The 26,273-nt window shown below is 39.8% G+C and overlaps 1 protein-coding gene across 1 annotated transcript in view; it reads left to right on the top strand.

Annotated features, from left to right (window-relative positions):
• The window catches only part of LOC123750485 (sphingomyelin phosphodiesterase-like), a 179,155-nt gene that overhangs the window by 135,202 nt on the left and 17,680 nt on the right, over positions 1–26,273 (top strand). Inside the window, exons 9-11 of the mRNA XM_069319558.1 lie at positions 1,599–1,799; positions 8,898–9,068; positions 16,153–16,336. Of these exons, the coding sequence (XP_069175659.1) occupies positions 1,599–1,799; positions 8,898–9,068; positions 16,153–16,336 (556 nt within the window). The remainder of the gene's footprint in view (positions 1–1,598; positions 1,800–8,897; positions 9,069–16,152; positions 16,337–26,273) is intronic.

The following is a 26,273-nucleotide window of genomic DNA, read 5'->3' as shown; positions in this document are numbered from 1 at the left end:
ATGAAATATTAACACTGGAGTTTTCAGTACTTTCTCTCGTGGGCGATAACGCAATAATTCACTGTACTCACAAATGATTATTCACTGAATGAACATAGACATATATATGGTATATAAATCAATCATCAATACATGGAAAATAAATAGTTTCTGGGCACATAGCCTAACCTCCAAATACTGGCATAATCTTATATATAATTTACCACTATATGTTCATATCAAAAATCTATAGAAAGATATACACAACACAGTAAATTTATCACTGGTTCCTGGTGCCTGTACACACCAATAATCAACATGAATATTACAAGTACTCTTGATAGTACTGTCTAGCACACTGGTGCTTTACCGTGACATAGGTGAGACTTGCTCACGACATATAAAATCTTCGGGCTAGATAATATAGCCAAATAATATAGCTAACTAAAGGGGAATGGGGAGGGAACTAGAACCACCTACTTCACCCTATCCTCCGATGAGAGTCGAGATGTAGCTCCTGGTCCTCGTGTCGGGAACGCCCCCACACTACACGTCGTCGTGTCCTATCAGAGCCTCTCGTCGTCCCACCGTTTAGCGCGTCGTCTCCGTACCTCCTCACTGCAGGTCCGTCCTCCTCCTTGACTTCTTGAAGGTTGGAGTCGGTCTCCTGGCCGTCGTCTTCTCCCAGCAACGGCTGTCGCCTACGTCTCAGCTACAGTCGTTCGGTTTCCCCAAATAGTCCTCTCTTCCTCAGCTACCCAGTGGCTCTGTCAGCCACTACGCTGTCACAAACTGGTGAATTGCCACAGACGTCAATATACGTCACTGCACGGCTTCACTGCTACTGGCACAGTACCTGACTGGAGCACTTGTTGCTCAAATAACCGTCAATTCCCTCTTCTGGTTCAACACATGAACTAGGGAAGACTTCTCAGAGTACTGGCGGACTTCAGGTGACGCGTAAATCCACGGTAGTGGGAAACAGCTGTCCGACAGACAGGACCACTCGTCGCACGTCCGACCTCTATGACGTGTCGTGTCTGACTGCTGGTGCCAGCCCGGCGCGCTGGCCGGACCCCCTTCCTTCGTGACGTCACTTTCGCCACGGGAGGTTTTCATTGGCTCCCGGTGCCACATTGCTGTCGGTGACCAATCCGGTGCCACTGACGTCACACGGTTTTGGCGGGAGATCAGAGAGGTAAGCGCCATCTTGGCTCCCTAAAGGGCCTAAACCACAGGCCAAAATATTACTATTTCACAAATTTCTCGGCTCTCCGAGAACCCTTCACTCTCTCCCATATATCAAATTGTAGCCTGCAACGTAGAGAACGCTTGGGAAAAGTAGACATGACTCTTACTGCAGGCATGGGAGAATTATAAGGGGGGGAACTCCGTCACAATATATATATTATATATATATATATATATATATATATATATATATATAATATTATATATATATATATATATATATATATATATATATATATATATATATATATATATATATATATATATATATATATATATATAACAATGGAGCTAGTTATTCCTCGATTTACTTATTAACAATAAGGAGAGTGAAAGCTGATCCTCATTTTCTTCTCTTTGATGGTCAGGTTCACCAACCCAGACGACAGTGACACTCCGGAAGAGCTGAGCGCAGATTGGCTGTACCAGGAGCTGGCACGGCAGTGGTCGCGTCTGGTGCCGCAGCTCGACAACTCCACCGTCACGAGGGCCGCTTACTACTCGGTTCTGCTCCAACCTGGCTTCAGGATTATCTCATTCAACTCCATGTTCGGCTATTCTTCCAATCTGTGAGTGCCCAAACTGAAGTCTTATTAGTTCCAAACCATTTCGAACTAATCACTGATTAGTTCTGAGTCTCCTTAACCCATATCACTTCTTAGTTCTGATGCTCCTTAACACTCTTCTCTTATTACTTCCGAGGCTCTTAAACACTTATCTCTTACTACTTCCAAGGCTCCTAAACACTCATCTACTACTTCCGGGGCTCCTAAACACTCATCTCCTACTACTTCCGAGGCTCCTAAACACTCATCTCCTACTACTTCCGGGGCTCCTAAACACTCATCTCCTACTACTTCCGGGGCTCCTAAACACTCATCTCCTACTACTTCCGAGGCTCCTAAACACTCGTCTCCTACTACTTCCGAGGCTCCTAAACACTCATCTCCTACTACTTCCGAGGCTCCTAAACACTCATCTCCTACTACTTCCGAGGCTCCTAAACACTCATCTCCTACTACTTCCGAGGCTCCTAAACACTCGTCTCCTACTACTTCCGAGGCTCCTAAACACTCATCTCCTACTACTTCCGAGGCTCCTAAACACTCATCTCCTACTACTTCCGAGGCTCCTAAACACTCGTCTCCTACTACTTCCGAGGCTCCTAAACACTCGTCTCCTACTACTTCCGAGGCTCCTAAACACTCATCTCGTATTAATTCCAAGGCTCATTAACACTCATCAGTTATTAGTTATAAGGCTTGTTACCACCATTCCTTATCAGTTTCGAGGTTTCTAAACACTCATCACTTAATAGTTCTGAGGTTCTGTAACACCGATCGCCATTTATTAGCTTTGAGGCTCCTTTGCACCTATCATTTATTACTTCACTGTTACAACACTCATCCCTTATTAGTTTCTAGTTTTCAGAAGACCCATCTCTTATTATATATGAAGCTCTTTAGCACTTACCTTTTATTAGCTCAAAGTCTCCATAACACACTCATCACTTATAAGTTCTGAGGTTCCTTAACACGTGTCATTTATCATTACTGAGACTCTTTAACACTCATTACTTATTAGTTGTGAGGCTCCTAAATAATCATCATTTATTAGTGCCAAGGCTCCTAAATACTCATCGGTATTAACTCTGAGGCTCCTTAATATTAATAACTTATTAGCGCTGAAGATTGCTAACACTCATTACTTATTAGTTGAGAGGGACCTGATCACCGATTACCAATTACATCTGAGACTCATAACTTCCCCTCATTTATTGATTTTGAGGCTTCCTGATTCTCATGGCTTATTAATTAAGAGACTCTCTAACATCCATCACTTATCAGTTTTGAGGCTTCTTAACGCCCTTCACTAAATAGTTCCAAGACATCATAGCACAAAACTCATATTAGTTCCTAGGCTCCTTAACACCCATCACCTATTAGTTCCGAGGCTTCTTAATACCCTTCACCTATTAGTTTCAAGGCTCCTTAAGACGCATCATCTATTAGTTCCAGAAATTCTTAACACCCATCACTTAATAGTTTAGAGGATTCTTAACACTTATCTGTACCGAGCCTCATTAACATCCATCAGTTATTTGTTCCTAGGCTCCTTAACACCAATCACTTACTAGTGTCTGGCCTCTTAACGACCATCACATATTAGCTTCGAGGCTCTTTAACACCAATCACTTATTAGTTTGAAGTGTTCATAATACTCCATAACGTACTAGTTCTGATGCTCCATAAAACTTCCTTATTATTAATAATGAGGCTCCTTAACACCAGTCTAGTATTAGCTGCAAGGTTTCTTAACACGTCATCACTTATTAGTTATGAAGCTTCTTAACAGCTCAAAACTTATTTGTTCCAAAGCTTCTTTTCACCAATCATTTATTTGTTCTGATACTACTTAACGCACATCAGAGATTAGTTCCGAGAATGATTAACACCAATCATTTATTACCTGAATTTACCTGAAGGCCACTAACGCTGGTGGCCTCGACGAGGACAGGAAGCCGGAGGCTTCTGGAAGGTCTCCCCACTTGCCTTATTAAGCTTTTCCAGTTGTACTTTAAAATTTATCAGAGTTTTGGTATTTACGGCTTCTCCTGCGGCTCTTTAGCACCCATCACTTGTTTGTTTGGAGACTTCTACAACTCATGACTTATTAGTTCCAAGATTTCTTATCACCCATCACTTAGTTCTGGAACTTCTTAACACTCCATTAGTTTTTCTTCCTAGGCTCCTTAACAGCTATCACCTATTATTTCCTAGGCTCCTTAACAGCTGTCACCTATTACTTCCTAGGCTCCTTAACAGCTAACACCTATTATTTCCTAGGCTCCTTAACACCTATCACCTATTATTTCATAGGCTCCTTAACAGCTATCACCTATTACTTCCTAGACTCCTTAACAGCTAACACCTATTATTTCCTAGGCTCCTTAACAGCTATCACCTATTATTTCATTAAGCTCCTTAATAGCTATCACCTATTATTTCCTAGGCTCCTTAACAGCTATCACCTATTATTTCCCTTAACACCCACCACCACTTAATGCCGCGTGTCCTTAATACCAATCAATTATTTGATTCGAGGTTTCTACACACAAATACTCACTAATTCAAAGGTTCCTCAACACCGATAACTTATTAGTTTGGGGGATTCTTACCTCTACCATCTCTTACTTGTTCCGAGGCTCCATAACACCCTTCACTCATTGGTTCTGATGGTTTTTAATACCCATCACTAATTATTTTTCACCCATTACTTATTAGTTCCATGGATCAATAATACCCATCACTTATGACTTATGAGGCCCCTTAACACTCATCACTTTTTAGTTACGAAGTTTCTTAACACTTATCACCTACTAGTTCTGATGCTTCTTAACATTTCAATCACTTATTAATTTCGAGGATCCTTAAAAACTTATCACTTATTAGTTCTTAGCTCCTTAACATCAATCATATTTATTCTCAGGCTCCTAAACACCCCATCATATATTGGTTCTGAGGCTTCTAAATAGGCATCATTTATTAATTTAGGGATTCCTTATCACCCATCACTTATTACTTCTGAGGCTCCTTAACACCAATCACTGTTTAGTCCTGTGGTTTCTTATAACCCCTCCCTTATTTGTTTGAAGGCTTCTACAACTAATGACTTATTAGTTCGAAGGGTCCATTATGACCTCACAATTTATTAGTTTCGAGGCTCAGTAACACTTATCTATTATTAGTTTTGAAGCTCCCTAACACCAATCTTTTATTAGTTCTGAAGCTTTTTAACACTCATCACTTACTAGTTATGAGGTTCTATAACATCACCTATTTGTTCTAGGACTCCTTAACACCAATCACTTGTTAGCTCTGAGGCTTCTGAACACATCATCACCTATTTGTTCTGAGGTTCGTTAACACCCAGCACTAATTAATTCCGAGGCTCCTTAAGACCCATCACCAAATAGTTCGGAAGCTTATTAACACCCAAGTATGATTAATTTTGAGGCTTCTACATCCCATTGGGATGGGATGTAAAAGCCCATTGGCTTCATTGCATGAAGCCCAATTTTACATTGGGGCCTTACGGCTGAGTGGACAGTGCTCGGGATTCGTAGTTCTAAGATTTTGTGTTCGATCCCTGGCAGAGGAGGAAACAACAGAAAAAAACAGAGTTTTTTCACCCTAATGGTCCTGTTCACCTAGTAATAAATAAGTACCTAGGAGTTAAACGGCTGCTACAGGCTGCTTCCTGGGGATGTGTAACAAAATGGAGGCCTGGTCGAGGACCGGGCCGCGAGAACGCTTAGCCCCAAAATCATCTCAAGATAACCTCATGATAACCTCCCATCACTTATTAGTTCTGGGGTTCCTAAACTTTCAAGACTTATTAATTTCGAAGGTATTTAACACCCACCATTTATTAGTTCCAAAACTCATTAATACTAATCATGTATTAGTCACAAGGCTTCTTAACATCCATGATTTATTAGTTTCAAGCTTCCTCTTGGTTCCAATTAGTTCCAATAATCATCTCTTATTAGTTCAGAAGCTTCTTAACACTTCATTAGTAATTACTTCTCAGGCTCCCTAACATCCACCACATATAGGTATCGAGGCTCCTTAATACCCATCACTTATTCATTCCGAGTTTCCTTAACATCCATCACTTATTAGTTCTGCAGCTCCTTAATTCCCATGAAGTATTAGTTTGAAGGCTTCTACTCCCCATCACTTATTAGTTGATCCGCTGCTGGCGCTATTGGTATTGGAGGCCGCATTCGGCTTTGTTATCTAAAATTTAAGGTTCTGAGCACCCTCAAGCTCAAATCATCGCTGTATTGTGAGAAAGAGCACATCATTACTCAGACTCAGAGTATATCATGTTTGGAAGGAAATTTTTCTGATTTCGTCTGCAATTAGTGGATAAACAATATTGTTGATTAGTTGCTGTCCAGCTGGTTGGTATTGTGCGAGCCACAGTACGCAGGCGACCCCAAAACTGTCATACCACACTCGTTGCCTAACTTTCTATGATCGATTATTTTCATTATTGTTAAGATCGTATAAATAATCAGGTCATTATGAGTCCTACCCTGAAGGGGGAGGTAATACGCTACGGACATTACCAGAAAGGGGGAACCTCAGTAGGTGTACTGAGCATGAAAGGGAAAGGATAACCAAACCGCTCAAGTAGGTGTAAGGTGTCCCTGATTCCACCTGGAGGAATCATTTTACGACCTCCTTGGCGGGGAATTAAATTATCCAGGCCTAGGAGTGTCTCAGGCATTAGTTAGGGCAGTAAATTGGTCCTCACTACGTGGAGACGTCAAGGGGAAGTAAAATAGAAATAGGAAATGGAAGCAGTTTTCATACGAGAGACAGTGGACCGAGGTGTAGCAGGCACAGACGAATACTGCTATTGAGGCTACACCAAGTGCTTCTTCCAGATAAACACCAGACATAACGGACCTAGAGAGGATAGTACCAATTATGCACCAGTCAGTGTCTGGCAATGTTTCTTTCTCCACAACCCAGCCACAGGACAACATATTGAGACAGGAGAGGATATCACCAGTCTCACACCAACCAGTGTCAGACAATGTACCTCTCTTTACAGCACAGCCATAGGGGCAACATTATAAGACAAATAAGGACACAACCAGCCTGTGGGCTCTGCATATCTTCTAACTTTCAACATAATGGAGACAGACGACTTTCCTCACGGAAATGGAATACTAACAGCAATGGAAAAGGAGCAGCCAAAGCTCAAACTTTCTATCATAATCAACTTGAAAGGAAAAATAATAATGACGCCGCGAGACCAACAGACTGCAAAAAACTTATTACAAACAGTAACAGTCCAGCAAGGAAAAATCTGTGTGCTTGGAAAAGCTGGACCCTTCAGAAAAACTCACAAGAATCGTGCTGTCAGGATGCCTAGACAACTTTTCTCTGGATTCATTACTAGAACACGATTGATTGACAGTTGAGAGGTGGGACCAAAGAGCCAAAGCTCAACCTCCGCAAGCACAACTAGAGGAGTTCAAGCAAATATTGAATGCGGAACGAACGATCGATCTGTCTATCTATCATGAATAGATAGACAGATATAGATGATTGATAGATGGACATATGGATGAATACCGCGGTAGATAGATGGATAGGTAGACAGATGTTGATGGACAGATATATAGATGGAGTGATAGATGGTTATATGGATGAATACTGGGATAGATAGATGGATAAATGGATGAATAGATAGACAGATATAGATGGATTGATAGATGGAAATATGGATGAATACCGGGATAGATAGATGAAAGGATATATGAATAGATGCATAAATAGATTGATAGATGGGTTTCATAATTGGATAGATGAATAGATACATGGACAGATAGGTGGCCAGGTAGATGGATACATGGGTACGTAGATGCATGAATGGATGGATAGATAGATAGTTTTATTGATAAATGGATAGGTAGATGAAAAGAAAGATGGACAGATAGATGGATAAATCGATAGATGGATAAATGGATGAATAGAGAGATGTATTGATAAATAGATGAATGGATAGGTAGATGATAGATAGATAGATGGATAGATAGACAGAGACCTGGGCAATACAGAGTATCCCCATTAATATGCTATACAAGAGAATATTTGACTGTCAAATTCGAGGCCACAGGCTTGGGGCTAGCTTTATGCAAATGTGTAGAGGGAATGGTCTAGGGTAGAGGACGGACATAGGCATGTCTGGGTAAACCAAATTTAAATGACTTAGGAAATGTTACTAATTATTCACACTTTTCTCATCCGATTCTCACGGATTCCATTGTGGTCAAGTGTGAAATATGGATTGATATGTCCGAAGAGTTTTTCGTAATCAGAAAGAAAATTTATTTAAACACATGCAATAGTTTAATTGCTCCCCAGTATTTTATTTTATGAAAAAGATGAGGGGCTAAATGGGGGGGGGGGAATTGGTGGGATGGTTGGAGGGAGAATGAAGAAACGGATGGGAAGGGGGTTAGGGGCGGGTGGGATAGGGGTTATGAAAATACATAAATATGTGTACGGGACTTGTGCCATACAACCGGGCCCCCCCCCCACACACACGTCACCCACTTCTCTACACAACACTCCTGCATATAATAATGCATTTCCCTTGACTCATAAACTATATATTATTCTCTATTAACTTAATGTTTTTCAGGGAGACTTATTGTCGTTAAAGATAACTAAATTATTACTTATAACATTAAATAAAAAAGAGAAGCATGTCTGAAGGCACTTGTGGGCCTAGGTGGGAGGTGATATTAATTACCTCCAAAAATGTTCAAAACAGGGCCACTTTGCCAGAAGGGACAGGTTTCTATTTCAGTTACACGAACAACCAGACGTCTGCAGACGTATGAACAGTGGGCTGATAAACTATAAAAGTGCTCACGAGTGTCACTCATAGCAACAGTATACTGCTGGCTTCTATATTATTATTATTATTATTATTATTATAGTGATCTCCCAAACCATGGATTTAATGCATATATTATGTTTACACTAGGATTCAGGATCATATGAAGAGCATGAGTATTTTTGTAAATGTTAAGGCCTAGGACTTGGCACACTGCTGACCTGGAAAGCTGTCACTGGCAGGTGGCTGGTAGAGGACTCGCAGGACCCCGGGGAGGAGCTGGCGTGGCTGGAGGAGCAGCTGAACAGAGCAGAGGCCTCAGGGGAGCTGGTTCACCTGCTAGGCCACGTCCCGCCGGGCATACTGGAGGCCGAGCGCACCTGGTCACGGGAGTTCAACAGGATTGTCGTCAGGTATGTTGCTGTGAGGAGAATGAGCAGTTGCGACCGTCAGAGAGTAAATAATATCGAGTGCGAGTAGTGGGTGTGAGGTGTAGCGGGAGTGAGTTGTATTGTGAGAGGTGTAGCAGGTGTGAGGTGTATGAGGAATGAGGTGTAGGGGGGTGTAAGGTGTAGCGGGTGTGAGTTGTATGAAGAGTGAGGTGTAGGAGGAGTGAGGTGTAACAGGTGTGAGGTGTATGAGGAATGAGGTGTAGGGGGGGTGTGAGGTGTAGCGGGTGTGAGTTGTATGAAGAGTGAGGTGTAGGGGGAGTGAGGTGTAGCAGGTGTGAGGTGTATGAGGAATGAGGTGTAGGGGGGGTGTGAGGTGTAGCGGGTATGCCCGAAACGCTTTGCGTAATAGTGGCTTTAGGCATTGTATGTACTAGCCCTATCTATAAATCCATCACTCTTTGTAAAATCTCTTGTATGTGTGTACCTTACCTAAATAAACATTTCATTTGATTTGTGTGAGTTGTATGAAGAGTGAGGTGTAGGGGAAGTGAGGTGTAGTGGGTGCGAGGTGTATGAGGAATGAGGAGTAGGGGGAATGTGAGGTGCAGCGGGTGTGAAGATAATTACTGTGTTCCTCGTGCCAACAGATAAATAATCAAACACACAAATCTTTTGTGTTTGAATGAATGTGATCTCTCTGACGTCACAACCACAGATATCAGCTAGGGTGCACATTGGTGACGTCACAACCACAGATATCAGCTAGGGTCCACATTGGTGACGTCACAACCACAGATATCAGCTAGGGTGCACATTGGTGACGTCAGAACCACAGATATCAGCTAGGGTGCACATTGGTGACGTCACAACCATAGACATCAGCTAGGGTGCACATTGGTGACGTCACAACCATAGACATCAGCTAGGGTGCACATTGGTGACGTCACAACCACAGATATCAGCTAGGGTGCACATTTGTGACGTCACAACCACAGATATCAGCTAGGGTGCACATTGGTGACGTCACAACCACAGATATCAGCTAGGGTGCACATTGGTGACGTCACAACCACAGATATCAGCTAGGGTGCACATTGGTGACGTCACAACCACAGATATCAGCTAGGGTGCACATTGGTGACGTCACAACGATAGACATCAGCTAGGGTGCACATTGGTGACGTCACAACCACAGATATCAGCTAGGGTGCACATTGGTGACGTCACAACCACAGATATCAGCTAGGGTGCACATTGGTGACGTCACAACCACAGATATCAGCTAGGGTGCACATTGGTGACGTCACAACCATAGACATCAGCTATGGTGCACATTGGTGACGTCACAACCACAGATATCAGCTAGGGTGCACATTAGTGACGTCACAACCACAGATATAAGCTAGGGTGCTCATTGGTGACGTCACAACCACAGATATCAGCTAGGGTGCACATTGGTGACGTCACAACCACAGATATCAGCTAGGGTGCACATTGGTGACGTCACAACCATAGACATCAGCTAGGGTGCACATTGGTGACGTCACAACCATAGACATCAGCTAGTGTGCACATTGGTGACGTCACAACCATAGACATCAGCTAGTGTGCACATTGGTGACGTCACAACCACAGATATCAGCTAGGGTGCACGTTGGTGACGTCACAACCACAGATATCAGCTAGGGTGCACATTGATGATGTCAAAACCACAGATGTCAGCTAGGGTGCACATTGATGACGTCACAACCACAGATATCAGCTAGGGTGCACATTGGTGACGTCACAACCCCAGATGTCAGATAGGGGTGCACATTGTGACGTCAATTTGAGGTTATCTTGAGATGATTTCGGGGCTTTTTAGTGTCCCGCGGCCCGGTCCTCGACCAGGCCTCCACCCCCAGGAAGCAGCCCGTGACAGCTGACTAACAGCCAGGTACCAGGGGCATAGGGTGAAAGAAACTCTGCCCAATGATTCTTGCCGGCACCTGGGATCGAACCCAGGACCACAGGATCACAAGTCCAGCGTGCTGTCCGCTCGGCCGACCGCTCCGACTCAACACCACAAATGTCAGCTAGAGTGCACATTGGTGACGTCACAACCACAGATGTCATCTAGGGTGAACATTGGTGACGTTACAACCACAGATTTCAGCTGGGGTGCACATTGGTGACGTCACAACCAACGATGTCAACTAGGGTGCACATTGGTGACGTCACAACCCCAGATGTCAGCTAGGGTGCAAATTGATGACGACACAACCACAGATATAAGCTAAGGTGCACATTGATGACGTCACAACCACAGATGTCAGCTAGGATGCACATTGGTAACGTCACAACCACAGATGTCAGCTAAGGTGCACATTGGTAACGTCACAACCACAGATGTCAGCTAAGGTGCACATTGGTAACGTCACAACCACAGATGTCAGCTAGGATGCAAATGGATTGGTAAGCTACAGGTGTCTCAACCACAATACCACCCCCAAAATTATTCTCGAGCAAGGGTTTCAAGTTTTAGTATAACCCAGCATCTTGAGCTCAATTTATCAATAATCTTCATATAACATTTTACAATTCAAACAATGTAACGTTAACCTTTAAAAGTGCATTTGCACGTCGGAATTAACTTTATTTTTATGCAACTCAACAAAAAACTCATTGAACATTTAATCCAATAATATTTTACCCAGAAATATTGATGGTATAATGAAATATTTACTTAACATTTATAACTGTTTTTTATTCATATTTTTTATTTTGAAAATAAGTTTTTAATTTATTTAAACAATTCGCTTTTGCAGGCTATTTTCCTTCCATCATCTTCGTCACTCTGTGAAAAGTCTTGACTCATTAACAGGTGAATCAAGCTGACAGGTGACTGATAATACAGCTGATCAATTAACACTTTACTAAGAAACAATACATCAATATATAATTTAATCTGAGTACAATTTTGTTAATATCGGATAGCAATAACGTGCAGATAACATCAGTATGATTATTCATTCCTAATACACTGAGTGAGGCACTCCTGAAGCTCGAGCACCATTCTGACCCGAGTTATTCATGCTAGATTATTTTATTGTTAGATACATACATACATACATACATACATACATACATACATACATACATACATACATACATACATACATACATAATACTAGTTTATTGTTATTCGTACACAAGATTATTCATAGTGAATATTGTAAAAGTAACCAGCGCTTCTATAATTATATGGTTAACTTGAATACTAAACAATTTTAATTATTCGCAGACTAAATTACTAAGATTATAATTTTATATTTCTACGTGAAACTCATTATAAAATTAACAGAACATATCACCCAAGCAGGTTTGCGACAGACACAACAGTTGGTGATTTGAAGGGAATATACTAAGGCAGCGTATATATGGTTGACGTACAGGTTATGTACTAAGGCAGCGTATATATGGTTGACGTACAGGTTATGTACTAAGGTTGCGTATATTTTTGGTTGACTTGCAGGGAATATACTAAGGCTGCATATATATGGTTGACTTGCAGAGGATACACGTTGTTGTTGTTTTAGATTTAGCTACTCAGAACGAAGTGTCCATGTAGCACGGTCTAAGGTGAGCCCGTAATTGAGTTCGGTTATTCGCGATAACCTTGTTTCTGTGATATTTGGGGTCAAAGTTTAAAATGGAGGTGGGGATTCCTCCGTTTTCCCGGTTTATTTTTCGCTTTTGTTTTAGTACACTGGTTTTAGTCTTGTTTTAATAACATTATCTTGGAGGCGGATGTAGATGCAGAATGCTCATTAGTGAGTCCCATTCTTCAACGGCTTTTCTAATCATTGTAGTCGCGGTGGAATGAGCATCTAATGCAGCTGCTGTCGTTGGATTAATGTTTAGTTTGATGCGCAGGGCTTCAGTAGCTTCACATTCCAGTAAGTAGTGCAATAGTGGCGCCTCTGTTTTTGTTTTACAGATATGACACTTTAACTATGGGGTTCATTACTTCCCAGCAGCACTTGTAACCAAGTCTGAGTCTGTGTATGGCTACTGCAATGTCTTTGGATATCTTTTTGCCAGGTCTGAAAGAGGAGTAACCAGTGGCTTGTTCGAACCATATCGCAGTGGATCTTCCTTCCGCTACTTTGGCTCTGTGGCGACTTTTGATAGTTGGGAGTATTTTCTTCTTGATTTGCTCCTTAATCGGTAAAAAACTGGGAGGTATTTGAACTTGTACAACTGGTAGAGCAGTGACAGTTTTTGCTAGTGAGTCTGCCTTTTCATTACCATCTATGCCAATGTGACTTGGTATCCAATTTAGGGTGATTGACATCCCTAGATTATGGGCTTCTTTTCCTATATGTTGAATTTCTGTGAGGAGTTGTATATTATCTCTGCGCTGACTGGATAACAATGCCTGGAGCGAAGATTTAGAGTCGGTATGAATGATGACATCATGTAAATTATTCTCAACTGTATAGTTTATTGCCTCCTTCAGGGCATATAATTCTGTTTGCAATGTTGAGCACCCACTATTCATGCTTCAGTAAGCTTGATGGATGTTAGTGTAAACTGCTGCCCCAGCAGAACCTCTTTCTTGATTAACTAATCCATCGGTAAAGATGTGAGTCGTTGTAGGACTTGAGATGGTTTTCATTTGTTGTTCTATTACTTCTTTGAGCCTCTGCGAGTCACATGCTGATTTTTTAACTGGTAATCCTTCACTGATTATCTTTAGACTCGATTCTTTCCATGTAGGAGGCTTCCGAAAGTGTTGATATGATCTATCTTCCCCTTTGTTTTTAATGGTCCATTTCAAGACCACTTTCTCTAGAATCTTGACTAGATTATCCATCTATGTGCTTGGTTCCATATTAAATGTTTTTCTGAAGGGATCTCTGTATGCTGTCTTTGATTGACAGTCTGGCGGTGGTTCCAACAAATTTGCTATTATGGTGGCAATCCTTTGTTTGATCCTGTTTTCTGTTGGTTTCCGTTCTTAGGTTCTCTCTACGCGTCCATATAGGTGCTCCCAGCATTGTTCTGAGAGCATCATTTTGAGACACTTCCAGTTTCTCCCATTGGTTATCACTGAGGGATGTAAGAGCAGGAGCAGCATAGTCAATGAGTGACGTAACTGCTTGAACGTAGTACATTTTGAGTAATGGTAGAGATGCACCTTCTCTAAGACGTGTCAGGGAGCGCAAAGCTGAGTTTCTAGCTTTACTCCATTGCCGAAGATATATAATTTCTTGAGTGAATTTCAACTGGTTGTCTATTATGACTCCTAGGTATTGAAAAGAGGTAACCCACTCAACTTCATGTCCTTGTATTGTGAGTCTGATGTCTTGAGTTCTCACTTTTACGGCCATTGCTTTTGTTTTATTGCTGTTTATTTTCACTGCTATGCGTTCCGCTTCCCTGCTGATAATATCTATGCATTTTTTATCTATGCAACAACCCTCGATTGTTTCAAGCGTGGGTTGGACATGTATATGAATGGGATTGGGTGGTGATAGCCTCGTATGGGCCAATATCCATTCTGCAGTTACTTACGTTCTTATGTTCTTAATTTGCAAATGTTGCTACTCAAACCTGAATCTAAATCATTTATATATATGTTAAACAACAGAGGTCTCAGGACAGAGCCTTGAGGCACTCCACTTACAACATTATCTCACTCTGACTTAACCTCATTTATACTAACTCTCTGTTTCCTTTGGAATAGCCATGCCCTAATCCAACATAATATAGCACCCCCCATGAGCCTATATCTTTTTAATCAGTCTTTCATGTGGTCCTATATCAAAAGCTTTGCTAAAGTCAAGGTACACAACATCACAATCCTTACCACTATCAACTGCCTCAAATCTGCTGGAATAAAAAGATAGCAAATTTGTTAAACATGTACGGCCATTTGTAAAACCATGTTGCGACTCATTTATTAATTTATGCTTTTAAAGATGAAGACGAATTGTATTTGCATTGCATTGCATTTGCATTTGCACAAGTAACAGCTTCGTATCATCCTTTGCAGATGAAACAAAAATCAGCATTAAAATTACGTCTGCTAAAAATCTTAAAAAACTACAAGCAGATATTAATAAAGTTTTCGACTGGGCAGCAGAAAATAGCCTGATGTTTAACAGAGATAAATTCCAGAAACTCAGGTACGGTAAAAATGAGTACATTAAACAAAATACAGGGTACAAAACACAAGCAAATCTGCACATAGTAGGAAAGCAGCATGTAAAGGATCTGGGAATAATGATGTCTGATGACCTAACGTTCAGAGAACATAACCAAGCAAATATTGCGTCAGCCAGAAAAATGATAGGATGGATTACGAGAGCCTTCAAATCCAACCATCTCAATGGTTGTACTATTCAAATCAACTGTGCTGTCCTGCCCTGAGTACTGCTCAATAATGACTTCCCCTTCAGAGCAGGAGAGATTGCTGAAATAGAGGGAATACAAATAATCTATATGGCATATATAGACACGAAAAAGCATCTTACTTATTTGGATCGTCTCAAAGCTCTCCAAATGTACTGACTAGAAAGAAGACGAGAAAGATATCAAATACACATGGAAAATATTGGAGCGCCAGGTCCCAAATCTACACAGTAAAATAACAAAATACTGGAGCTACTCAAATAACTAACTAATGTACCACAACCACAGGAGTGTGTGTTTGAGTCCTTGATGTGGAATATCTACTGCGCGTGATTGTTGTGGAAAGAGAATGAACTACATATAACTGTGTGAGAAAGCAATGCACTAAATGTAATAATGTCAGAAAAAATTGTGCTATATATGCGTTTGGTTATTTTATAAACATAATTTAAAGTTGCAGTAAGTTGAGTGAATGAAAAGAAACACTAAAACAGCCCGCTTGGAACTTTAGGGACCGAAACGTTTTCACTTTACTCGTATCAACAGTTTTGGTACACAATTTATTTCTTAACAATAGTAAAATTAAAACTATTGGATAGATTTATTTTTTAATTCTGCAAGCTGCCTTTTATTAGCGATTTATTTTATTGGTTATAAATCAGCTAAAATAATTTATACGACAGGACCACCTATTTCTACTCTGCAGGTACGAAAACACCATTCGTGGCCTGTTCTACGGCCATACTCATTTTGACGAGTTGGAGATCTTTCACGACGGTGAGCGTCCTGTGGGTGTTGCCTACATCGCTCCCAGCCAGACACCATGGTACGGCCTCAACCCTGCCTATAGGATCTACTATGTTGATGGAGATCGAGAAAATTCCACTAGAGTGAGTAATTCATATGTTTTTGTTTTATGTGCAAATGCAGTTTTATGATCCTGAAAACGCCCAGTGCTTTCTTTGTAGAGTTTTGAGAGGGTAATATTTTGTTCTATTTAGCCTGGTAAATATTTTACAGACGGCTGCAGACCATTCTTAAAATATTGTCCAAAACACTCAACACGTCACTCACAGCTGATTAGGTTGAAACTTTTATCGATCAAAGTTTCACTTAACTGCATTGTTTAAAGCATTCCCGGCTTACAGCTTAACCCATGTAGAAGTAATTATCCAAAGAAAATGTCAAGTCCGAAAGGCTATATTAGCACCGTGTGACAAAGTGTATGCACTTGTTGCTAGATATCATTGACGATGCCGATACGAGAGTAAAAAGACATAAACCTGGCAATATCACACATGTCATTCATCAAATATTTTATCCAGAGACAAATGGCTTATAGAAACATTCTTTTAAGCAAGACTTCCGATCATTCTGAAAATCAGGCATTCCACGAGGCCGATTCATGCACGATTCTCAGCGGGAAAGCGCAGTTTTGACATTATACTGCTGGACTTTGGTCCATTAAGTGTCCAATGCATAAGCTGTTGAGAAACGTTTCCCGCTTCTGTTACAGTGGCAAGAGGTAGGCCATGGGATTTGTCACTGTTACAACCCTTGAGACTTAGTACGGTTCTTTTCCCGAAGTGATCAATATATATTATATCGGCCTTGCCAACATGTGTCTAGGGGTAAAGAAACAACACTGCATAAATTGGGAAAACAATGTATCTACGCTAAGGGTGACAAACATAACAATTAAATGGTAAATATAATAGCCAGAAATATTCTTTAGCATGCAATAATATAAATAAAAATCCTTACTGAGCAATGAGCAATATCACCAGCACATGAATTACTAAAAGGGATAATACACAATTATCAACCCAGAGAATTAACCGAGTATTTAGCTAAAAAAACAGTAACCACGGACTTAACTTAAAAACATGTCTCCTCTCGACCAAAGCTGCCACGCCTCTGACCAAGTGTCTGTTCCCAGGGCAGGCGTTCTACCACAATATCAACTAAACATCCACATAAACTATTGTGGAAATTCAACTAACAAAATGTAGTACTAATATTCAAATCATTATTAATCTTAATAGTATTAAATACTGTTACATTGCTCAATATAATTTACTGTCAAACAGTAATAAGAATTAATCAAGGTTGAACTATAACCACTCGTTTGACATCAAGTTCCCACACTGGCCACATCCAGATATGGTCATCCCCCCACACGGAGAAACCAACATGAATAAACTTGCACAAAAAAGCCTCATACAATATAATGCAACTCAGGCACACTACAGTATGCTACACTAATTAACATACCGTATTCTATCATCATACAACTGGATACTATATTAATTATAAAACAAGACAATAAAGTATATAAGCATCAAGAGTAATGTTAGAATCCTTGTAAGATTCGTAACAGTCACATTTAACATATCCCGTTTGTTAATCAAAACACCTAACTACCTATTGCAGCAACTGTTGCCTTAGTTATATAAATGACTTGGCAGAAAATAAAGTAAGAAAAACGTCTCTGGGAGACTGGGCATCATGGCATCTTCCGCAGTGGTATTCCTGAGGGCACTACAAACAACACTAATATAGTTAAGAAACCCAGAAAAGTACCACTGGCTTATTGCTGTGAATGATGAGTAAAAACTAGTTCTGGACTTTTCACGTCACAACAGGACGTGAAGGGTTAAAATAGCCCATGGTCACGACGTCACTGCTTCAGTAAACGAAAATATAAACAAGAAATTTTGTCATAACCCATCCATTAAATGATCAATAGTCAGAAAATATCAGTGAAAATCTTAAAGGAAAAGATGTTTTGTGACCTCAGGAAGTGGAGGGTATAAACCTTCACCGTATGGGATTGGACATAACTAAGTCTAACAAGTGAGATTCTCAACGGTAGTGTTTCTCAACATTGTTACCCTTGCGGAACTCCATGCATAAAAATTATTATACAATAAACATATGTACTAATCTCAAAAGTATTTATCAATTTGTCACAAAAAAGTCCATCTCTGTAAACACAAAAATAAACATTGATAATGTCCTCACAGAACCCCAGTTGAGATATGTTGCTTTACGAAACGTTATGATTGCCGTCTCGTTTAGTACCTTTCCAGTTTCAAGAGTCCCTTTCCCGGAGCATGTATATATTAGACGGCCAAGAAACGATTTTTAGTTGTTACAGGAAGGCTGTGAGCTGCAGCACTTTTGAGGAATTCGAATTTTATGTCTGAAGAGGGTGTAGTCCAGTCACATTTCCCATGGCGTCGCTGCTTGAGAGCACATTTTTGATGCACTGAGGCAGTGGCGAGAATGTTGGAGAGTAAGATGAGAAGCTGGACGATGATTGGTTACAGCTGCTTGAAGTAACTGCTTAACAGGTAACCCAAGGTTATGTCATCAACGAAAGTAAGCGTCATGGTCTCTCATTGGCCAGCGAAGTGTCATTGAACTTCCTCAGGATCCGATGATGGATGGATGCACTTGGCCGATACTACCGAATTTCGCAGAATTCGTCAGTTGCACGCCGAGTCGAGTTTCTTTGAGCACTACAGACAACAGGATGCTGCAAGAAGCAGCAAAACTGTCTGCTGAATCTCACAAGATAATGGTGCAAAGTTGATTGAATCGAGAAGCAAGTAACGATCAGACATCTAGTGTTTTGCAGTGTCCCTCCAGTGAGCAGAACCTTTATGTCAAAGGCCGCTAATTGAATCCTCTTCAGCTAGCCCAAGGGGTTCCACGTTTCATAAGGAAACGCGAAACCGGTCCTTAGGTTCCTCGTTTAAGGGGCCGGGAAACGAAAACATATTCGAATTGCTCTTCTTGGAGAATAATAACAAATGAAATTTTTTTGAAACATTATATTTTTGATGCTCATTTGAAAATATGAAATTTTCAATGTTCAATTTTATATATTTTTTTACTTTCTTGTTTTTCAAGTAACGTTGGTGATTATTTAGCTGATTCGATGAACAAGTCTAGGAGATTCGTCTGTGCATTCATCTAACGGTTAATAATTTCGGGATGGACTATATTTTCATGTTAATTACTGGATCGTCTAGCAATGCTCGATAATTGCCTTCGCACATAATGATACTTGAGAATTTACGATAGTATTTTTGTACGAATTTAGTACACAAATGAGGTTTGTCTCCATTTGAAAATCCTGCAAACATTATTCTGTTGGGTTCATTAAAAATATCGAGTTGTACTTTCGTTATAGGTGATCTATCTATGACTCGTATTGGGATTATACTGAGGTAAGTGTCATATGGGCAGCATATTTAAACATAGGGGTTTTATAAAACACAAAAAATAGACATTTCATAATTTGTATTACAAATGGGTATGATATTTTACATAGAACATAACATTTTTACATATTACTTTTACAAAGAACAGAACATCAACCTTTTTAATTAACATAGGTTAATGGGGTACATTTTTCCATCCCTAATGATAGGTTACAGGGACACATTTTTCCAACACTAATGATAGGTTAGGAGGTTCCATTTTTTCCAACACCAATGATAGGTTATGGGGTTGCATTTTTCCAACATCAGTGATGGGTTAGGGGGTTTACATTTTTCCAACACCAGTGATGGGTTAGGGGGTTTACATTTTTCCAACACCAATAATAGGTTAGGGAGGGGGGGGGGGGTGCCTTTTTCACGCATCAATTACAGGATACAGGGATGCATTTTATTTGCCAATTCATCTCGTTTACCTCATATATTAAATATGGGATGGACTCCACGTCTTGCAGCACCGCTCCTGTACCAGGTAATTCCACTACGGGCTCACCATATCCCGTGTTACTTGCCCCGCTCCTGTGCCAGGTAAGTTACGGGCTCACCATAGCCCGTGCTACTTGGAACAAGTTCCGAGTAGCTGAATCTATAACAACAAACAACCACGTCTTGCAGATCGTGCAGCAGCTGCAGCTGGTGTAGGTACCTCCTCATTCTCATCATTCTACTCCTCCTCATGGATAACAGCTTGAGAAATATTGGGATGTCCATACACCAAGGACTGTGTAGTGTTCAATACATAACGTTTATCATCAAATGCCGACAATCCTCGTTTTGCAGTCAGATAGATATACATACGTCCTTTATTATTCGTAATGGATCAGGACTGAAACTGTTGCCCGATATTGTAATCCAAAGAATTTTGAAAAGCAGAATGTACTCACCTAGTTGTGCTTACGGGGTTGAGCGACTGGCTCTTTGGTCCCGCCTCTCAACCGTCAATCAACTGGTGTACAGGTTCCCGAGTTTACTGGGCTCTATCATATCTACATTTGAAACTGTGTATGGCGTCTGCCTCCACCACATCACTGCCTAATGCATTCCATCTGTTAACTACTCTGACACTGAAAAAGTTCTTTCTAACGTCTATGTGGCTCATTTGGGTACTCAGTTTCCACCTGTGTCCCCTTGTTCGCGTACCACTCGTTTTAAACAGTTTATCTTTATCTACCCATGTCAATTCCTCTGAGAATTTTGTAGGTAGGGATCATGTCTCTCCGAGCTCTCCTATCTTCCAGCAACGTTAGGTTCATTTCATGCAGCCTTTCCTCGTAACTCATGCGTTTTAGTTCTGGGATTAGCCTAGTGGCATACCTATGAACCTTTTACAGCTTAGTCCTGTGCTTGACAAGATACGAGCTAATGCTGGGGCCGTAAACTCAAGGATTGGTCTTACATATGTGGTATATAAGGTTCTAAATGATTCCTTACACAGGTTCCTGAAGGCAGTTCTGATGTTAGCCAGCTTTGCTTACTCCTCCGTTGTTATTCTTTATATATTATCAGGAGACAAGTTTAGTGTGATATCAACTCCTAGATATTTTTTTCTGTCCGTTTAAAGTCGGACTTCATCTCCCATTCGGTATCCTGTTTCCTCTGCCATATTTCATTACCTTACATTTGTTCGGGTTGAACTGTAGTAGCCATTTGTTGGACCATTCAATCAGTTTGTCTAGCTCATCTTGTAGCCTCATACTATCTTCATCTGACTTAATCCTCTTCATAGTTTTTGCATCATCAGCAAGCATTGAGAGGAACGAGTCTATTCCTCTGGGTGATCATTCATATATATCAGAAACAGTAAAGGTCCAAGGACTGAACCCTGTGGGACTCCACTAGTGACACTTCGCCAATCGGAGTCCTCACCCCCTCTCAGTGACTTGCTGTCTTCTGTTGCTTAGGTACTCCCTAATGCAATGGAGTACCTTCCCTTTCACTCTTGCCTGCATCTCCAGCTTGTGCACTAGTCTCTTGGGTGGTACTGTGTCAAAGGCTTACTGGCAGTCCAAAAATACGCCGTCTGTCTACCCCTCTCTTTTATGCCTGATTTTTGTTGCTTGGTCGTAGAATTCAATTAATCCTATGAGGCATGATTTGACATCCCTGAATAGACGCCGATGTTGTCTTACAAAGTTATTTTGCTCCAGATGTTCCACTAGCTTTTTTCGCACAATCTTTTCCATCAACTTGCATGGTATACAAGTTAGGGACACTGGCCTGTAGTTTAGTGCCTCCTGCTTATCCCCCCTTTTTGTATATCAGGACTACATTAGCAATCTTCCAATTTTTTGGCAGCTCCCCTGTTACCAGTGATTTGTTATACACTATAGAGAATGGCAGGAGTAGTAGGGATGACGTGCCACAGACGATATTTTGTTTTGGGCAAATATCGTGTGTGGGAGCCATGGTTTTCAGGTCAAATATCGTGTGTGGGAGCCATGGTTTTCAGGACAAATATCGTGTGTGGGAGCCATGGTTTTCAGGTCAAATATCGTGTGTGGGAGCCATGGTTTTCAGGTCAAATATCGTGTGTGGGAGCCATGGTTTTCAGGTCAAATATCGTGTGTGGGAGCCATGGTTTTCAGGTCAAATATCGTGTGTGGGAGCCATGGTTTTCAGGTCAAATATCGTGTGTGGGAGCCAGGGTTTTCAGGTCAAATATCGTGTGTGGGAGCCAGGGTTTTCAGGTCAAATATCGTGTGTGGGAGCCATGGTTTTCAGGTCAAATATCGTGTGTGGGAGCCATGGTTTTCAGGTCAAATATCGTGTGTGGGAGCCAGGGTTTTCAGGTAAATTTTGTGTCGCAGATTTTAGAAGTTTGTTAAAGTTCTTATGATGAAAATAATTTCCGAGACTTAGAAGTTTGTTAAAGGTCTTATGGGAGAAATTCAAATTCGTGTTTATGAGCCAGGGTTTTCAGGTAAATTTTGTCAGTCACAGATTTTAGAAGTTGTTAAAGTTCTTATAATGAAAAATAATGTCATACGAGTTTGTTAAAGTTCTTATGATGAAAATAATTTCCGAGACTTTAGAAGTTTGTTAAAAGTTCTTATCATGAAATAAGGTCATACGAGTTTTGTTAAAAGTTCTTATTTGTTTCTTACTTAGAAACTTGTATATCTGAATCATTTCCCTGCCATCCCCCCTCCCTCACCTTTCCCTCCCCCTGCATCCCCCGCTTGTACCTCACACCCCCTCCCTCCCCCCCTTACCTCGCAATCTGTCGCCGCACCTGTGTTTACTTTTAGACCGTCAGCCAGACGCGGCCTTCAGGTCACCTCTTATCTTATCTTATCTTATCTTCTCCATAATATCTGGACCGTCTCTCTCTCTCTCTCTCCTTCATATTGTTCATTCATAGTTCCTTTTCATTAAACTATTCAGTTTTACATATATAAACAAAGTCAGGGACTAGTTTTACTAATACATCTTCTTTAGTATCCAATCATTTTCTTCGAGATTTAAAACACAGCTATTTCAAACGTATTAAAATACAATAATTTGGTATCGAGCTCCAGCTCCTATCCCCGCCTTAGTCCCCTGTCGTATAATGAATACTAACAGTCCAATCCCTCTAAAATTTAAAAATAATCATATTTCAAACGTAGTTCAATACAGTAATTTAGTTACCGAGCTCCAGCTCTCGTCCCCCACCTTACTCCACCCTCAAGTCTTTGTTAATATCCTATCAATTCCCTGAAATTTTTACCCTCTGTATTTCAGACATAGTAAATATGATGTAAACAATTATAAAACTCTAGCTCTTGTCCTCTGTCCAAGTTCACTCCTGTAAATTCATTACTATCAGTCCAAATCCCCCTGAGATTTAAACACCCAACTACATTTTCAGACATAGTAAATAAAACCCAGTTCAGTTATCAAGTTTCAACTCTTGTCCCCCAGCTTAGTTCATTTTGTACAAGTTCTTTATTTTCCAACTAAATCACCCCGAGATTTAAGATCACCTTATTTCTAACGTAGTAAAATTAATCTGGACATTAGCCAAGCTCCATTTCCTCAGTCTTAGATCATCGAACATAATTACATCCGATCAAGTCCCTCTCCAGCCTATCTGTTTATCAGAGTAATCACCTTACCATTCTCATCCCCAACGTATCCAAACCTTCAATAATCATACTGTATTTGCATAATTTCTCTATATTCAGCTGTGTTCTTCACATTTTTTTCCATGTTTTCTGTGTTCATTCCATGTTCTACAAATGTTCACAGCATGCTCAGTTCAATTCTTTTCACCTGTTTTTCTCATTTTTTCTGTTTTCTACCATTTTCCCCGTATGTTCTCTATGTTCTTTGTCATGTTTTCATATACATCATATGTTCTCCGTATAACTTTTATACTCAATATTCATGTTCTCAATGTTCTTAGCTTATTCTTCACATTTTTTCCATGTTTTCTGTGTTCATTCCATGTTCTACAAATGTTCACTGCATGCTCAGTTCAATTCTTTTCACCTGTTTTTCTCATTTTTTCTGTTTTCTATCATTTTCCCCGTATGTTCACTATGTTCTTTGTCATGTTTTCATGTACATCATATGTTCTCTGTATAACTTTTATACTCAATATTCATGTTCTCAATGTTCTTAGCTTGTTCTTCACATGTTCAGTGTTCATTCTTTGTATTCCCTATGTTCCTTATCATGTCTTCATATTCTCTATAAGTTCATATTCCCTGCATGTTCACTCTATTCATCAACTTTTTCTTACATGTTTTCTGTGTTCACTGTGTTCATTCCCCTACTTAACCTCAATTTTTTTATGTTCTTTGTTTGTTTCTTTAAACCAATTTGTTTCTTCCATTCACTAACTAGTTCTTCGTCAAATAATATTATACTGCAATACAGTTCCCTCAACAATTTTAGTCACCGAGTTTTTATTTGCAAAACTATGTCAAAGTAATTCTCGTAGTCAACTTAATAATTGTACCAACCCCGTTCTTAAACAAATTTACACTTTATTCAGTTCCAAATTTACAAAGACAAACCTTTCTTGTAACTTCCTAACTAAAAATCTTTCGCCAATCAACTAAAACATAGTCACTTTCCTCATTTCTCAACTAAACTTATTATCCATTCAACCAAAAAATAGTCAAAGGAATCTTTCCAACACTGTTCATAACTAACTTTATCCATCGTCATTCAACTAAAAATAGTCTTGTTCATCATTTCGTAACAGCCATTATGTTTCGTCAAGTAAGAAAAAATAACCAAAGATATCTTTCATCGCCGTTCTTAACTGACATTATACTTTAGGGAGTACAGAAAAAGTCATGTTCTTCATGTTTCATTGTCATTTCATAACTAAAATTATCCATCAATCAACAGAAAAAGTTATATTCATCATCATTGTTCCTAACTAAAAATATGTTTTGTCAAGTAAGAAAAAATAACCAAAGATATCTTTCATCGCTGTTCTTAACTGACATTTATACTTTGGGGAGCACAAAAATAATCTCCCTCATCGTATTTTGTCTTTTTTGCTTAACTAAAAGTATTCATCAGTCAACTAAAAAAATTGTTACTTCATCATGTTTCCCTGTCATTTTCTTAACTGAAATATCACTTCTCTCATCTAAATAGTCATGTGTAGCCTCTTTCCAACATTGTTCTTAACTAAAGTAACCTTTCACTTCGCTAAAATAGTCATATTCATCATTGTTCCTAACTAAAATTACATGTCGTTAAGTAAGAAATATAGTCAAAGACGCTCTTCGAGACATCGAGGAGTTACTCAAAGACGTCAAAGTTAATCTAAGACATCATCTTTCATCAAAAAGTATTTTCTCGTTCATCAAAGTTAATCTCAGAGTTAACAAAGGTAATCTCTAACTCACTCTCGTTCATCAAAGTTGCACTCAAAGACATCCTTTGAGACATCAAAGTTATTCTCAGAGACATAAAAGTTATTCTCTAAGTAACCTTTCGTTCGTCAGAGAAACTTTCTAAGACATCTTCGTTCATTAAAGTTAATCTCAGAGGCATAAAAGTCATTCTCAGAGCTATCAAACTTGTTCTCAAAGTCATCAAAGTTATTCCAAGAGACGTCAAAGTTAATCCAAGACATCATCTTTCATCAAAGATATTCTCTCTAAGCCATCAATGTTCTTCTCTAAGACATAAAAGTTATTCTCTGAGCTAACAAAATACTACTCATGTTCTCAAAGACATTCTCAAAGTCATCAAAGTTATTCTAAGAGCTATCAAACTTGTTCTCAAAGTCATCAAAGTTATTCACAGAGTCATCAAAGTTATTCTGTAACTCACTTTTGTTCATTAAAGTTAATTTCTATGTTATAAAAGTTATTCTCAGAGACATCTAAAGTTAATCTTGCTCATCAAAGTTGTTCTCTAAGACATAAAAGTTATTCTCAGAGACATCTAAAGTTAATCTTGCTCATCAAAGTTGTTCTCTAAGACATAAAAGTTATTCTCAGAGTCATCAAAAGTTGTTCTCTAAGACATCAATGTTGCTATCTAAGACATCAAAGATGTTCTCTAAATCATAAAAGTTAATCGTTAA

This window comes from Procambarus clarkii, chromosome 93, assembly GCF_040958095.1.
Source record: "Procambarus clarkii isolate CNS0578487 chromosome 93, FALCON_Pclarkii_2.0, whole genome shotgun sequence".
Taxonomy (NCBI): Eukaryota; Metazoa; Arthropoda; class Malacostraca; order Decapoda; family Cambaridae; genus Procambarus; species Procambarus clarkii.
The sequence above is the reverse complement of the archived record's forward strand: the minus strand, read 5'-3'. Positions and strand labels throughout refer to the sequence as shown.